This window comes from Equus przewalskii, chromosome 16, assembly GCF_037783145.1.
Source record: "Equus przewalskii isolate Varuska chromosome 16, EquPr2, whole genome shotgun sequence".
NCBI lineage: Eukaryota > Metazoa > Chordata > Mammalia > Perissodactyla > Equidae > Equus > Equus przewalskii.
In genome coordinates, this window is record NC_091846.1 from 11,313,403 (window position 1) to 11,331,109 (window position 17,707).

At 40.1% G+C, this 17,707-nt stretch overlaps 2 protein-coding genes across 10 annotated transcripts in view; one reads left to right on the plus strand and one right to left on the minus strand.

Annotated features, from left to right (window-relative positions):
- The window catches only part of FRY (FRY microtubule binding protein), a 403,013-nt gene that overhangs the window by 316,102 nt on the left and 69,204 nt on the right, over positions 1–17,707 (plus strand). For all 8 annotated transcript variants that reach the window (XM_070577933.1, XM_070577936.1, XM_070577934.1 and 5 more), the window contains 5 exons: positions 5,760–6,016; positions 6,496–6,642; positions 7,794–7,962; positions 8,930–9,020; positions 14,457–14,539. In XM_070577933.1, coding sequence (XP_070434034.1) covers positions 5,760–6,016; positions 6,496–6,642; positions 7,794–7,962; positions 8,930–9,020; positions 14,457–14,539 — 747 coding nt within the window. The remainder of the gene's footprint in view (positions 1–5,759; positions 6,017–6,495; positions 6,643–7,793; positions 7,963–8,929; positions 9,021–14,456; positions 14,540–17,707) is intronic.
- ZAR1L (zygote arrest 1 like) overlaps positions 1–17,707 on the minus strand; it is a 104,195-nt gene that overhangs the window by 3,649 nt on the left and 82,839 nt on the right. Inside the window, exon 4 of one of the 2 annotated variants that reach the window (XR_011527770.1) lies at positions 16,679–16,869. Coding sequence is in view for 1 of the 2 variants with exons in the window: in XM_070577947.1 (XP_070434048.1) it covers positions 16,849–16,869 (21 nt within the window). In the remaining variant the exon portion in view is untranslated. Of the gene's footprint in view, positions 1–15,272; positions 16,870–17,707 lie in introns of those variants that run through there. The other variant, XM_070577947.1, reaches the window with a different exon arrangement.

Genomic DNA, 17,707 nt, shown 5'->3' on the forward strand with positions numbered 1-17,707 from the left:
ATATACAAGCAAATTCTTGAATATCTTTAAATATAAAAAAATGTTTAAAACAATTTAGGTATAAATAAACATAGGACAAATGCGAAGATACTTAGGTTAAGGATAATACTTCTACATATATTATATATGTAAAATCTCCCAAAGAAATTAAATATGGATGGTATAACTTCTAATATATATAATCGCTGTAAGTTGTTTGTTGCTGGTGACAATGATGGTGTTTTGTAGCTTGTATGTTGCTAAATATATAAGTTGTTGAGAGTTTAATTTTTGCACATCTTTACAAGCAATCTTTGTGAATAATTTTTGTGAAAATCCATTTTTAAAGAATTACATGTCAATTAACTTCCTGCCTAAGCTCCCTTAGCACCTTGTCAGAGGCTGACTTTGACTCTTAATTCGTCCTCCTTTTCCATCTCTGTCACCAGTGCCTTAGTCCAGATCCTCTTCAGTGCCCCCATCCCACCACTGCCTCTAACATCCCTGACTGCAATCCCCCACACTACAATCCATCCGCTGTGCAAAACCGCATATGTCCAGCACTTCTCAACTCAAGCTTCTCTGCCCAATTGTCCTGAAAATAATTGTTGATAAGAACAGCTTCCATTTATTGAGTGGTTGATATGGGCCAGGCTCTATGCTAGGCCCTTTAGATACATTTCATTTATCATTTAATCTCTACAACCCCATGAGCAGTGTAGTGGTTAGAAATGAGGCTCTGGAGTCAGGCAGCCTGGGTTCATCCTGGCCCTGCCGTTCACCCACTGTTGGACCTTGGACAAGTCCCAGAACCTCTAAACTCCATTTCCTTATCTGCAATAATAACTACCTCATAGAGTGTGAGGATTAAAATGAGCTAATAAACAAGCCGTGAGCCCAGTCCTGGCATGGAATTATTGCCACCACCAGCACTACTTTATCATCCCTATTTACAGATGAGAAACTAGGGCTTAGAGACGTTAAATGATTTGCTCAATCATTGGGAGCAGCCAAGCCAAAATTAAACCCTGGATGTCTTCCTCCAAAACCAGTACTGTAAAATTGGAATTATTTCACCTATAACAAACCTGCTTTTCCAAACCTGCTTTCCACCTTTTCATCCAAGAACCCTCTACTCCAGTCTCACTTAGCCTTTTACCAATGTGTCAGGCCTTTTTGTAAATCCTTGGTTCTGTAGATGCTGTTCTCTCTGCTGGAAATGGCCCTTCTCCCTAACTCCCAACCTTCCTTAAGATCGAATTTAAAATCTACTTCTACTGTGAAAACTACTCCATCTATCTGAGGCAGCATTAGTCACATCCTTGCAGAGTGCCTGAAACAGTGGAGGGACTCAAGAAAAGCCTTTTGATAAATTAATTCTCTTCTCAGAGAAATAAAATTTATTTTTATTCATTTCAACCAAGATGTGAGTATCGCCTATATGCCAGGCACTGTGCTTGGGTCCTAGGAATACAGGAGTGAATAAAACAGTCTTTCCCATCAAAGGTTTATAGTCTAGTAATAAAGAAACATGGCAGTCATATGATTATGATACAGTACAGCAAGTGCAATAAAAAAAAGCACATTCTGGGGGCCAGCCCGGTGGCGCAGCAGTTAAGTTAGCATGTTCCACTTTGGCGGCCCGTGGTTTGCCGGTTCGGATCCCAGGTCCAGACTTGGCACCACTTGGCACACCATGCTGTGGCAGGTATCCCACATATAAAGTAGAGGAAGATGGGCACGGATGTTAGCTCAGGGCCAATCTTCCTCAGCAAAAAGAGGAGGATTAGCAGCAGACGTTAGCTCAGGGCTAATCTTCCTCAAAAAAAAAGCACACTCTGTGTATGAGATGGAAGATGAGAGAGTAATCAGTCATTAGGCCAGGAGTATCAGGAAAGACTTTCCAGAGAAGTTGATGTCTGAACTGCAGTTCGAAAGAAGAGTAGGAATTTGCAAAGAAGACAAGTAGTTGACATTACAGTTGGCAAGTAAATAGGCATAACAGACCAAGGAAATAGCATATGCATTGGCTTAGAGGTATAAAATAGCATGATGCATTTGAGAGATTATATAGTGGTCAGTGTGGCTAACACAACATGCAGGGAAGGGGGACAACTAGAGATGGTCATGGACAGTCAGAGGCAAAAGTCAAATCTCGGAAGGCCTTGTATTGGACCCTGAGGGGTTTGCAGGCTAGTGATCTTCTATATGTGCTCCTTGAAACCCCCTCAGTGCCCTGTGCACAGGTGAGGACTTCTCAGCAAGCCGCTTGGGTTATGAAAGCCACTCATCAGTTTCAAACTAGAGGAGAGGGTGACAAGATCAGAATGCATCTTAGAAAGATTGCTGTGGTGTGGAGGATGGATTAGAGAACATCCAGACTAAAGGAGACCAGTTGAGAAAGGATGATAGTGGGCCAAGGAGGAAATTATGAAGGTCTGAACCAAGACATCTCAGTGAGAATGGAGAGAAGAGACCAGAGTCAAGAGCTACTGAGGAGAGCACAGAAGAGAGTACCTGGTGTGCTATGAGGGAGAAGAGGAGGTTTAAGGTGAGATATAGATCATGAGCTCAGTTTAGGATGTTGCATTTAGACATCTGTCAGACCTCTCCATGTAGTACAGAGAAACTGGAGTCAGCACTAGTGACTCACGGAATGGAAGGGGATAGAAGCAAGGGAACAGGTAGGATCACAATGGAGAAAGCACAGAGTGAGAGAAAGAACATCCCAACTTTTGAGGAGCAGGCCACGGAAGAGTGAGGGAGCAGAGAGGGAATGGAGGCATGTTCAGAGAGGATAGAGAACACCTGGAAGGTGGGTTTCATAAACCCTTGAGAAAAAAGGATTTAAGAGGAGGAAGTGAGTCCACAGCCTGGAATGGAGCAGAGAGATCCCAGAAGATAAGGTCTAAAAATTACCCCCTGGATATCGTAATTCATTGGTAATTGTCAGTAGTTTCCAGATCTCAGTGGCTTGGCTGAGAAAGAAGAAAAAAAAGAGAAGGCAGAGCCACAGAGTCGGAGGATGAGTGAGATTTGAGCATATTTCTTAGCTAAGAGGGGGAAGCTAGTAAGGAGGAGAGGCTGACAGTTGAGGAGAGAGGAGATAAATAGTACAGCAAATTTAACAAGAAAAGAAGCTCATATAATGAGTTGCAAGCAGGTTCAACCTAAGTTTTCCTCAAGAATTGACCTTTTGGCTATTTTGATTTATGAGGAATAATTTTTTTAAAAATAACCTGGAAAAATAAGGAGGTTATAATAGATTCCTAGCTCTTGTTTTTACTGCCTTTACTATTAAAAATCCTGTGGTGAGATGTTTATTGCCTATAATTTCAGATGACTTAATTCCTTGTAAGTAGCCAGGCAAGTTGTTCAAGTCCCTCCCAAAGGAGCTGGAAAATGTAGAGAGCATCCCACTGACATGGTCTCACGTTTTACTTAATTTGTTTCTGGAGGGGTGAAGGGAGGGATGTTTGCATGTCTGGTGTTTTTTTTCCCTTCTCCCTTCAAAAACACCTCTAGAATCCAGGCCCCGATCTACTGCCTGGGGTACCACAGACAGACATCCCCACCCTCTCAGACCTTATGTCCGACAGACAAGGTGTAATAAACATCATAAATAAGCAAATTCTGTAAGATGTTAGAAGTGATCATTGCTACAAAAAGTTTATTGATTTTTTTATACTACTGTTAAAAGACAACAGGTGTTCTTAATAGTGATTCTCCCTGTGATTGGAAAAGTTCATTCCTCTCCAAAGTCCTGATCCTTTCTAGCAGAGTGTAAGTAGTTCTTTTGTCATAAAGTGCCTCGAATCTTTGTAACCAGAAGTTTTTTTTTTTTTTTTTGGTGAGGAAGATTGTCCCTGAGCTAACATCTGTGCCAGTCTTCCTCTATTTTGTATGTGGGACACTGCCTCAGCATGGCTTGATGAGCAGTGTGTAGGTCCACGCCCAGGATCCAAACCCGCAAACCCTGGGCTTCTAAAGTAGAACACATGAACCTAATCACTGTACCACTGGGCTGGCCCCTGTAACCAGAAGTCTTTTTCCTCCACTAAACGCCCAAAGCACTCTGTTTCTGCCTTTCTTGTGTCATTTGTCACTTTCTACCTTGCCCACAAGTCTCAGAGCCTCCTCCTCAGGGGCAGGAACCAAATCGTTAGTCTTTGCTGTCTCCACAGTGCCTAGCACGGTAGCGTGCACCTAGAAAAGGCCCAGTATGTTGGAATATATGAATGTTCTGATTTTATAAGGGTCTGAATATGTGTCATAAAAGTTCATATTAGTCATCACATCCATAAAGTTTAGAAATTAAGTAAATTTTGACCTCTGTGAAATATAATAGCTTAACATTATCTGATTATTGTGGCATAGCATTAAATATATTCTTATTCTTCAAAATAAAAAATTGCAATTGTAGGGCCTGGCCCCGTGGCCTAGTGGTTAAGTCTGGTACGCTCTGCTTCTGTGGCCCAGGTTCGGTTCCCGCGCCTAGACCTACACCACTAGGCAGCAGCCATGCTGTGGTGGTGACCCACATACAAAATAGAGGAAGATTGGCACAGATGTTAGCTCAGGGCCAATCTTCCTCAAGCAAAAAGAGGAAGATGGGCAACAGATGTTAGCTTAGGGCAAATCCTCCTCAGAAAAAAAAACAATTGTAATTTTAGGAAAAGGACCAAATCAGTTAAAGCTGCTGCTTCAGGGATCCAGTGGATTATCTTGGTGTAATTCCTGGCATCCATGTTCCTCTGTTGTTTAGCAGACATCAGCTCTCTAAATGAGATTACAAGCCACCCTGGATAATAACAAGTGCATCAGACCAAGCTCTCTAATGTCCCTTCCTTCTCTAGAGATTAGAAATAAGAGATTACTTCAGAGCTTGCAGCATAGACATGAAGCTGTGCTTTTATTTCTGTAGAAAGCTTATTCAGATTATACAATTAAGTGCTGCCGGCATTGAAACAATGCAGAAATGCTAGCAGAGAAAGTAAGGGTGAAATGACTGAGCTGGACATGTAGTTTTACCCTTTTGGTTCACTTATTTCATAAAACAAAGTGCGGCACGGAGCACACCTCCCACATTGTTGACAGTTTTCTAGTAGACACCATGAACCTGAGTCCACACCCTGGGTTTGTTATTCCTAGAGGTTCACTCTTGCTTTTTAACAGCTAATGGTTCATGGAAGACACTTTGTAAAATATTGGTGCAGTGGAAACAGAATGGTTATTGTTATAATAATGTTAACCACTGTTTATTAAGAGCCTGCTGGATGACAGGCACTGTGCTGAGCCTGTTATATACATTATGAGGATATCTTTTAATCTTCACAACAGCCCAATGTGGGACCCTATTGGCCCCATTTTACAGATGAGGAAAGTGAGGACAGAGAGCTTAAGTAGCTAACCCAGAGTCTCATGCAGCTAGTACGTGAGGAACTGGGATCTGATCACATGTCCTTCTGAGTCCAAGTCCCTTGTTTTGTCCACGCTAATGTGCCTCTTCCACTAGCAGTGGATTTGAATGTGTGAGGCCTTCCCCCTTGTGCCACTTTCACCAAGCCTGTGCTTTCCTGTTGTGTGCTCTCACTTTCCTCCACAGAACACCAGGTGTGGAGAGGCTTGGGGACAAGCCTCAGTGTTCAGATTTTGTGGCCTTGAGAGTTGCTGTATATGAAAGTGCCTTGTAAAAGGAAGGCACTGTTCAACCTGTCAGTTGATGTTACTCTTTTAGCTTCTTTTGATGAGATAACGTATAGCTCTCCGTCACTCTTTAGAGGTAAGCCAGCGATTCCCCACGACGCACCCAAATGGCCGTCAGATCATGCTCACCTACCTGCTGCCCTGGCTGCACAACATCGAGCTGGTGGACAGCAGGCTTCTCCTCCCGGGGTCAAGCCCCAGCAGCCCGGAGGACGACGTCAAGGACCGGGAAGGAGAAGTGACCGCTGCTCATGGGCTGAAAGGGAATGGCTGGGGCTCCCCGGAAGCTACGTCATTGGTCCTGAATAACCTCATGTACATGACGGCCAAGGTAAACTCAGCAGAAACAAGCCTCAACAGCATGGCTCCATCATCCGAGAAAACCCTGGGTTAATCAAAGCCCGTGCTGCAAACCCAGGGAAAGTGGTATTTATCACTGTAAATCACATAAATAGGGCATGGACGGTGGTGATGGTTGCACAACAGTATGAATGTACTTAATGCCACTGAACTGAACACTTAAAAATGGTTAAGATGGTAAACTTTATGTTATGTGTATTTTAACACAATTCAAAAAATAAAAACAAGAAGCCTAACATTTTGAAATCATATGAGTAAAGTATTGTGCATTACTGATTTGTGCATTATAAATTGCTAGAAAATGGCATCCTTCTGATGAATGGCCATGTTTCTTCTTTCTTATGATTTTGAGATGGCTGTGACCCTTAAAACAACTTTTAATCAAATATTCTCCATCCTCACATTTTTCCCACGTGTCTTCTGAGCCAGTTTTTATTTCATTTGTTATAGTATGGAGATGAAGTTCCTGGACCAGAAATGGAAAATGCTTGGAATGCTTTAGCCAACAACGAGAAATGGAGCAACAATCTGAGGATCACCTTGCAGTTCCTGATCAGCCTGTGTGGGGTCAGCAGTGACACACTTCTCTTGCCCTATGTAAGTGTCCCTGGGACTTTCAGGAGTCATTATTGCTGCTGGTGCTTCCATTTGCAATCTGCAAGTCAGAATGTGCTCTTTGCTCCAAGTCAAATAGAGATGTCAAATTTTGTCAGTCACGCTCCTCTCCTCTGAGCTCGTCTAGCTGTTACAGAAAAGCTCCCTTCTGCCCTTGAGAAGCAGGCAACAATGTCCTGGCGACACCTCTGTCCTTCCCTTTCCAAGCCTTTGCACACAGAAACCTATGAATTAAGGCATGGATATTTTTCTAACAGTTACCAAAAACTGCCTGCTATAAACCTCAGACCCATTATGTAAGAGAAGCTAGTAAAACATTATATTATTACTCAGAAAAATATTTCATGTTTACATCTTGATGCTCTTAAGACAGAATAAAAATGCAGAATATCTAGGTTTTTCTCTTCAAATTTAGATGGTAGAAAAGAGAAATAAGCAGGGAGAAATCCTTCTGAGATGCCCGATATTTAGTATTTGTATTTAAAGGTGATATGATCAACAAAACGACAGCCCTTTTAGAAGCCTAACTCAGTTGGCGTTTGTGTGCCAGTGGTTTTTCTGAGAGATTTCCTGCCTGCCTGCTGTTTTGAGCCACGTAAGCCTCACTGGAGCTTCCAGGCCTCAGGTTTGACTACAGGGGCTGCAACACTGCAGAGCTTCAATCCATACTTATTTTTAAAATTCAAAACTAAACAAACAGCTAAAATTCATTTGTTTCTAGGGGAGAAGAGAATAGCAGGGGACTAGATTCCTTTTTAAACAAAAATAGCTAGCAGTTTTTTCCCCATGGTTTGTATAAATAAAATTCCTTCTCAAGATAAGACCTTAGATGGCAAGTTTTCAGTTTAGCTGGAATTCGTGTGCCCCAAAAGTAGCTTCCATAAACTTAGCCTTTAAGAAAGGTAATAAGGCCTTTAACACACACTATCAGACGTGCATGTGAAAAGAAGTGAATATTAATCCAAACACTTGGTTCATCCTAGGAGAGAACAAAGATGAGCTATCAGGATGGTAGCTCCTGGTGGATGAGGCGTTCATCAGAATGAACGTGTTACCATCTTTCTGTCAACAGCCTAGGATTCTTGTGGTTAAGGGTCTGGAAAACATCTGTTGTGTCCTGTTTCTCTTCTCAGATTAAAAAGGTGGCAATATATCTGTGCCGTAATAACACCATTCAAACCATGGAAGAGCTTCTCTTTGAGCTGCAGCAGACAGAGCCAGTGAACCCCATTGTCCAGCACTGTGACAACCCACCCTTCTACCGGTTCACGGCCAGCAGCAAGGCCTCGGCAGCAGCCTCTGGTAGGGAAAAGGCCACTGGGTAGACACCTTGTCATGAATCTCTGGATTTTCCTTTATGTAGAACACTGAAAGGATATGAGTATGTGTTTGATACTTTTTCTTACCCTTTCATATACATTCATTTAAGAGATGACTTCAGATTAGCTGAGACTCTTAGGGCATTGTCAGATTAATGAAATGATGTTGTAAAGATGACCAACAGCCAGTGGCCCAGTAATCGTATGCCAACAGAGCTCTTTTCTTTAGACTGATCCCAGGCAGGACACTGCAGTCACTTAGGAATCTCATTTCTGGGCCCTCCTTCCTGTATCTATGGGATTCTCTTGGCTGATATTCTCCCAGAGTTGACTAAAATGCCCCCCAACAGTATTATTGCTTTCAATAAATTGGCCTCTCAGTGTCATTTGTGACATATATACTATCCTCCTCAAATTCCTTGAAGCCAGCTTCACTTCGATTTACCTAACTTCGTAGCTGCCTTCTAATTTCTCTCCTCCTCGAGTCTCATGCCCTCGATTTGCCCTGCCCCCTGCTGCCAGAGCAGTGTTCCTATGGAGAGGCAGTGGCCTGGGGCTCAGCTGCTCTAGGTACTTGGACTTGCTTCACTGACATTAGTTTAATAACTCCTGGACCCAGAAATGCTAAAGCAGCTAAGAGCAGGGCCGGCCACTATAAATAAACTCATTACCTAAGTGGCCGGGAAGAAAGGGTTTCAAGAATGTTGTAGCCTCGCTTTATAAGAGAATTAAGGAATTTGGTTTGACCATAACAGATGTCTGGGATTCTCCCGTTTCAATGGTGTGGGCTTGGAAGATTGTTTAGAATGTCTGAGATTGTGCAGAAGATGTAAGGAATCTTTCAAACATGAGATTTTACAGGAAATCCTTTCCTGGAATTACTTGAGACTTGAGCTTGACCCCTCCACATGCATTTTTTTCAAGTGTCTTTCTTCTAATCCCATCTACAGGAACCACCTCCAGCAGCAACACAGTGGTTGCCGGCCAGGACAGTTTCCCAGACGCTGAGGAGAGCAAGATATTGAAAGAATCTGATGAGAGGTTGGTGCACAAAGTTGGCTTAATATCCAGTATAACTTTCAGCAACAGCCTATACAAAGGCGTTAATAAAAGTTAGTGGGGTTTCGTGAATCTCACACACACACAATTCCTTCTTTGTTTTTAGAAACACAGATTGACTTTCCTACTCTGCTCCGTATATCCCTAAAGATAACAGTTTCTTCCTGAGCAAAGCCAGAGAAGAGAAAGATTAAGAGGGATGGTGTTCTGGTGTCTGAATCCTACTTAACCCAGGACTAAATAAAAATCACTAGTTATTCTGCTAGTGGGCACAGACCATCTGGAATTAGAGGGAATTTCCCTGTGAAATTTTCAATTCTGATTGTTGACTAATTCCTTAGAGATAGAGTGGTTGTCTTGAGGTGAGTTCTATGAAACATCATTCTCATTTTGCCTTTACTTTGTCATGTCCTGTTTAACCAAGAACACTGTCATTGCCTGCTAAAAGAAGCCTCAATTCCATTCCCATTAGCTCTTTAGTGATAATATTTCTCTTGCCCATATTTCTGCCTTCCCATCGCCTAGGAACTACTCATAAGTGCATAAAATATGGATCACTATTTCCTGCAGTTGATTGTGAAAAGCAGAGAGACAAACCAAAAGAGATAAACAGGACTCAAAAAAAAAAAATTAGGGTGGTTCTTATCGTGTTGAAAACTCCTTAGGCTGAGCATTTTCTAGTGAAAAGTAATGGAGAGCTCTTTCACTTAAGAAATTAGTAACAAGGACGAGATACTCACAAATTCATACTGGAGAAAATTTAATGGATCAAATAGTGAAAATAATTTATTTAACCTGTAATGGCCCTGCATGCTTCATGAGGGTCCTTGGGATTTCATCCTGTGCATGAGAATGTGGCAGGGGCTGCAGGTGGAAGATTTTCTGACATCAGGCTGACTGCCTCTAGGCTTCTGAAGGCCCATTCTCTAGTTCAGGGACTTATCAAATTCCTCAATAAATTTGTTACTGGGTTGCTGCACTGCCTTTAGGCAGATGCTCATCCTTATGAGCTGTCCTTCAGACTAAAAGTCCAAACCCAGTAGATCATGAATTATAGACCTTGTCCTTTATTGTTCTCTAATAAAGGCCTTTCTTCCCTTCTCAGAAATGGATAAAAGTTTTCATTCTCCATACATCAGTGACAGTACAAGATTATTAATTAACATGTTACTTTTTAAATCTATATTTGCTAGTACCTTCTTTGGAAAACTCCCTCATGGTAAAAAAAAAAAAAAAAAAAAAAATCACATTAGGGGCCAGCCCAGTGGTACAGCAGTTAAGTTCATGCATTCTGCTTCAGGGGTCCGGGGTTTGCAGGTTCAGATCCCAGGCACAGATCTCCATACTGCTCATCAAGCCATGCTGTGGCAGCATCCCACATTTAAAACAGAGGAAGATTGGGAGAGATGTTAGCTCAGAGACAATCTTCCTCAAGCAAAAAGAGGAAGATTGGCAACAGATGTTAGCTCAGGGCCAATCTTCATCATCAAAGAAAAAAAAATCACAATTTCTCTAAAGAGATTTCTACTTTCTAGCTGGAGTATAACATTCTTTACCATTTATTGTCTAGTATGAATTTTCCATTTTAATTTTATTTAGGGTAGGAGGGTGATACATTTCTATATAGTAACATCACACTAAAAAGACCCCTTTAGGACCAGAGTTCTGAGTGCCTGCCTAAGTGATTAGTGCTGGCCCTTGAAATGAAGAAGCCAGTTATCTCTATAACGTTGAGACCAGAGAACATCTTTCAGAGTGGCTCTCTTAGTTCTTGCTTTCTTCCTCTCTCACCGCATCCCTGTTGGCCATTGGAAAACCTGATGCAGTTATATACCCACATTTTTTATACATATTCATACACTTCTTTCTTACCCACTATATCTATTTATATATATATATATATATGATCATACCTATATGAATATTCTATCCCGAAGGATATCACTATTCCATTGACGCTATACTCCAGCTACACTATTTCTCTAATATATTCTGTTTTCTATGGAAGTAGATTATGCCCTCAGACTAAAATACCTTTTTTCTCTTCAAACTACTTATCACCCTTGCTTCCTTGTAGACTCTGTCATGTTTATTTATAGTTTTTAATTATTAGAAAGCAGAAACCATCTATCTCCTACACATATTTGTATCCTCAATCATTAGCCTACTGTGCTGCATGTAGTAGGCATTTTTTAAATGTTTTTTCAGTATGTGAGTGAAAATTGGAGAAACAGCCCCAACACCATCCAGCCCCCCTTTCTCCTTCCCTCTCATGAACCCCATTACAGAAGACAGTTATTTACTCTGCTCTTTACAGTCCTTGAAGACAAAGAGTCTACAGAGATAATTGGTCAGAAATACTGACCAGGCTACTGGGTGACACAACTAGTACCTTGGGGTACTAGTTACCAGAATACATTTTTGGGCTCCAGGGGGCGCCATGGAGTTGTGCAAAGCAGCCGCCTGGACGCCATGTTCTTTACAACTAGATTTATAGTTCTTTGATGTAATTCAGAAATATTTAATAATACCATACCTATTGACAAAAAATTCAGATAGCTTATAGTAAAAGAACCATTAAAACAAGGGCAAAAGAATAAGAGCCAAGTGAAGGGGAGAGTAAGTCATTGTGTCAAAAGTCCTGACTAAGGAGAAAGCTACTAACAGTTAATATTAACCTAATCTTGAGTTCCTCAATAGCCAAGTAAAAAAGAAAAATATAGAAAATTTTAAAACTTCCAATGTGTCAAAAAGAAAAACTGATTTATCGGAAGCTGTTAACAGAAAGTACCCTTAAACTCTAAGAAGGATATCATGTTTTTTTAATTAAACAACAAAGTGATCACATATTTTTATTAAAATAGCAGTTTATAGCAGTTTTTAAAATTTGCAGAACAAACCCTGTAAGTATTTGCAATAAATCAACCCGTAATAAAGCCTATCTTATAAATTTGTAGTTCCATGAAAGGATTTTTCATAGGGAACTAAAAGCAATAAACTTCCGCTGTAGAAGTTTCTGGTGATCTATGTTGATACAGGGATAGAGATTAGTAATCTACAGAAAGTCTCCTCAGCATTAATTTGAGCTAAATCAGCAAGATAAAACTTAAGGAAACATTTGATCCTACTAGTTTTTCTCTTATCAGAGCCATTTTCATGATATATTTCTTAAGACGTGTGCTTTTGATGTTAAAAGACTATTCGGTCTACTTAATCCTTGAAATTCCTCCAGGGCCCAGACCCCAAATTATTTTCTCCAACCCAAGAAAGCAAAAGGAAATAACAGGTTTTCTTCTTGGGAGTCAGTTTTTACTTTTTCTTTGCCAAGCCTACACTTCATGGCACTGTGGTTTCGATCTTCTCCAGAATAAGAACAGTCCAGTTCGTCTTAGCCTCATAAACTCTACCAAACACTCCTTTACATCTAGCTTAAAAAGGGAAAGAGAAGAGCTGCCACCCATTCTGTAATTCTTCCCTGCCTGGGCTTTCCAGAACATGACTGTAAAACCAACACACGTCACAATTCTCAAGTAGCTAGCAGTGCTGTGAAGCTCTCTGTCCTGTGGAAATCTCCAGATGTGGAAGTCTTTCATCACCCTCCTTTTGTTCCTTGCTGAATGAAGTCTGGGCTGCGCATATGCTGTCTTTCTAACTTTGCATTTATCAGCATAAATATGATTAAAGAATTCTTCAGAAGGTAATAAGTTTGTCACTTTCTCAATTTCATAAGTACCAGTCTGATTTTGGCAATTACATCACCTGATTTGTATGAAACTAAGCAGATGTCCTTGATGTTCTGTTTTATGGATTCACAAAGTAATATCTCAGAAGATATGACAATGAAGAATGTTTGAAATACAAAGTTACTGGGGAAAAGATGGCTGTGTCAAGAGGAAAAAAAAAAACCTGCTGCAAATATCTAAGAAGTGAATAAAACCAAAATCATTATAGTCTTTATAGTAATTGTAGTCAATACATTTCTGAATTCAGCAAATCCAAATCACCGATGCAGTGTTCTGAGGTTACACACCTGGGACAAGGTAGGCATCTTAATGGCACATCCAGTGCTTTTTCCTGAAGCATCACTCTTTCTCCATGCACTGGTGAGGACAACGATAGCCCTGCATTTTCCAGTGTTCCAGAGGGAAATAGAGTGTCGATCTGCTGTCAATTAGGGCAGTACACCCGGTCAGTAAGGTAGGGGCCACACACCTACTTTGGCTTGAGTTTTCCAGATAGTTCTAGATAGCCTTAGTTCTTTGCTTTGGCTGCAAATATATTAAGATGATAAAACCTACCTTGTATCATTTTATATAAAATATAGACGTACCATTTCACCCACACTTCCCCTCAGCCACACCTTTGCCCTACCTTATATAAGTCTTTGGATGATATTCAGATGCTATTGTTTTGAAAGTCTGTGGTGGCCTGAAGAGAAATAGTGTTCTCTAAATCCAAGGTAGAAGTATAATAATTAACGCCTTATAGTTGGATGGAATCTTGCAGTTTTGGAAAATTCCCACAACCGCAACACAATCAATGGTGAAGTATTATTTTTATTCCTTTTTGGCAGGTGTGGAAACAGGGTCCCTAAGGAGGTAAAGGACTTGGCCGAGGTCACAGAGCCAGTGCTGAGAGCTTGGTCCTAAAATCCCGTTTCTGCCTGCTCGGAGGCAGCACATCACTAAAAGTATCCCTGCACGGCTGCCTTCCTCTGGTTGGCCCTGGACAAGCTGTTTAACCTCACTTGGTCTGTTTCCTCATTTGTCAAGTAAACAATGCTTATCTCAAAGATGAGTGAGTAGATTAAATGAGATAATGTGCGTGAAGCCATACTTCAACCGTTTTTTTAATTATTATTATTACTTCTTAAGCCACAAGACAGACCAGACAGAAAGAGCCCCTCTGGTTACATTGCACCCCAACTAGTTCCTTTTCCTGAAAATCCTCAGATCGTTTTAAGGGAACCTTTAAAGCCAGTAAAGTCTAGAATTTGTTGTGAAACGATTTTTGTGTATTTCCGATTTTATTTACTTTCACATATTCAATCTTTCAGCAATTATTTATTGACCACCTACCATATGGCAGGATACCATGTGAAAAAGGAATTTATGTTATTCAGTTTCATGCCCATTTTCTTTCCAAAGAAATGTTAGAATTTTCTAGTTAAATTCAAACATTAGCCTTAAAATGTTTATCTTTTTAAGGTTTGAACTTGTGCTTATGAGCGAGAGTGAGCACTGGCCCTCTCAAGGAAAAAAGAAATGTTTGGGGTACAATTTTTACAGTATTCCTTTAGGAAAAGCATCATTGGAACTAGCTGCCCAAAAATCAACCACTAAATAATAGTATGCGTTTATGAGCCGCAGCACATACACACACGTCAGTACCTCATGACAGTTGTTCTTATATTTAAAGGTTTAGTAACGTCATCAGAGCCCATACTCGCCTAGAGTCAAGATACAGCAATAGCTCTGGAGGATCATATGATGAGGAAAAAAGTGAGTACCAACAGGCCGTGGCATCTCAGATGGAATGCAAATGGGTGGAAAATGAGTATTTTCATTATTGTTGTTCTAGTTACTAAAAAGGGGTCCCAAAATATTAAGAAACCATTTACTCCAGTGATGCAGATGAGCATAGAGTCAGCATCTTCAAAGCAAAAAGAAGCCAAGCAGTGGACTAACCAAAATTATAAAAATTCGAACTACTACCCAAACCCATATTTTATATTCTTGGCATTTTTCCTTGGTGATGCTCTTGGGGAAAGGGTAGTTAAGAAATTGTGCCATCGGAAAGCAAACGTTGCAGTTCAGTTTTCCCACCTATCTTGGGAGTGGATTGAACCTCTACGCTTTGTGAGTCAGCTCACCCAGGATACAGTCTGTTTCCACACTGGAGCTCTCAATGGCATGGTCTCAGTAGCCAAGAAAAAACCTTGCTAAAACGGGAGATACAATTGTCACAGAAATTTCTTGTACCTTGGGAAGTAGGGAAAACCAAAAAGGTCAATACATGTGTTGATTTTGTTTAAGCCAGTTTCTTTTTCTTCTTTAAGCTAATTTTTAGTCTTCTTTTAAGCCAGATTTTAAGACAATCTCTGTAGATACTGAGCAGGTAAAGAGTATTACTTGGTCACAAATTACAAAAAAATCTGGAACTAAAGAACACTCCCAGTGACATTTAGTTATGCTAAGGAAATCACTAAACTATCTGGTAGAATTTATTTGTCTATTTTGGTGAAAATCATAAATATGATGCTATTTCATGTGGTAGGTTCATTTTGTAAGTCAGTGCATGAGGCCTTTGTAGCTGTTGTTTGAATTGTCTTGTTTTTATGGGAAATGTGCAGAGTGAGGTAAGAGCTAAGTCACTCTAATGACAGGAAATTTTAGCTGCCTTTATTCTTAATGCAAAGATAGGCAATTCTCCAGCATCCAAAATACCAATGCAAGGAATGTCTAAAATCCATTTATAATTATCATACTCTAGCTCAGGTTAAGTTTCAGCTATGTTCCTATAAAACATTTTACTAGAACTGTCAGTATGAATAAAATAAAGCTGTTTGTATTCTCCCTCCCTTCTGTGTCCATCAGGGGTCTGTACCATCCAGACATCAAATAGTTGACTCTCAGGAGCACAGACCGTTAATTCTAGGTGGGACCAGATTTTACAGATGAGGAGAGTAGGACCCAAGAAATGGAGAGTTCTTGGTTCAAGAAAAGTCTAGTTACTGTGTAATATTTTGTAACCCAAAATTTGAGTACAGAAAAATTGAATTATGAAAACATTAAGCAGTCAAATCCTGATTCCCCCAGAATGTGGCAGGTATAACAAAACATAACATTCTATGACTGTGGATTTTACATTAGGAATATTCCTGTCCTTTGCCAGTTGATTCCTTTAAAGTGTATCTCTTTGTTCTGGGTACAGGACACTGAGTTTGGTAGAAACACTACAATAAATAAAGTAATCATTTCAAAAATATATCTATAGAGCCCTCGTATTAAAACCTCACATTCCTTATATTTATTAAAATAGTGAATTTCAAAGGATAATTGTAATAAAATGGATATTATTATATAAATTCATATCACTGACTTTATGAACAAAAAGAAAAATAAAGTCATGGAAATATTTATAAAGAGAAAAAACTATTACAAATTCAGATAAGACATAAAAAGGAGTCTAATATTATCATTATGTCCTCTATTTTACCTAGAAATGTTTATAAATTTGTTGTACCAGTAAGAACAGCATTTTAATAGGAAAATTTTAGTAGCATTTTAATTCACTTGAGTCATATGTCAGAAATATCCTTTACATGATTACCATTATTGGCCAAAGAAATTAGAGTTCACAGCATGTAGTTTGGGTACTGAGAGCTTATATAGACATGCATCGCTTAACTAACATTCTGAGAAATGTGTCATTAGATGATTTTGTTACTGTGCAAACATCATAGAGTGTACTTGCACAAACCTAGATGGTATAGCCTACAACACACCTAGGCCACATGGTACTAATCTTATGGGACCACTGTCGTATATGCGGTCTATTTTTGACCAAAATGTCATTATGTGGTGCATGACTGTATTTTAAATTACTCATTAAAAGAGAAAATGAAATGAGCTACTTACACAGATCCTCAGCACTGAAAGTCCATAAAATATATGCCAAGATCCTTTTCCAGGTGTTCAAGTAATAGGACTTGATTTGGCTGTCTTGGAGGAAGCAGCATGTCTACTAGGGCACAAATACCCTCAGGACTTTGGTAACTGGGTCCTCCCTGATGTATTTTTGGTTCCAGCTACACACTGATGGATATGGCCTATGGCAAAAGAGAAGCAAAAGTTAGTAGGCTCAGTTCCAAAATGTTATGGCCAGGTGTCTGTTATATGTTAAGGGCAATTGTTTCCTCCTAAATTCCTAAATTAAGCTGGATAGCAGCTGACTCATAGTGGTTTAGACCTGACTGTAGAAAACTAGTTTTAGGCCAACTCAGTGCTTCTCAGTACATTTTTGCTGACTGGATGTATATCTGAGAACATCATTGAAACAAAGAATAGTATATCCTTTCCTAGCAGAAATCTCACAGGTTTCTTTCTTTCAATTCATCAGTATTCTCCCATTTTTGCTCCCCTTTTGAATTTTACTGTAGAGGAGCTAATTGATTAGGAGTGCATTTTGCAACTAACTTATCCTGGACAGTTAGTCGGGAAATTAATTTGTTGAAAGTGAGACATTCTGTGGGTAATTTACTGAGAGGACTGAGATAAGTGACTGTCATACCTGCTTTAAATTTTTTCCTGACTAAATTTGTTGTGGCCAAGCGTCATGGCAGAGAATTATAGGGCTCTAGTTGCTGATTTTTTCCGTGAGTTAAAAAGAGCCAGCAGTCACTTTCTGAGGCGAAGACTGATCTTACCCTTGGAAACTCCCTTAGCGCATATCCCAGGGGAAGTGAGCTATGCTTGGTTCTAGTGCCTGTCCCAGTCCCAGGCCTCAGTTTTCATAAGAAGGCATCCCCTCCTCCAGCTCTGCTAACTGTTAAGGCCAGCAGTCTGTGCTGGACCAGCAGCATCAAATCAACTACCTCTCACTACTTTTCAAAAGTGCAACCAAGAAAACCTGTATTTGGGAGAAACTGCCTAAAAATCATGAAATAA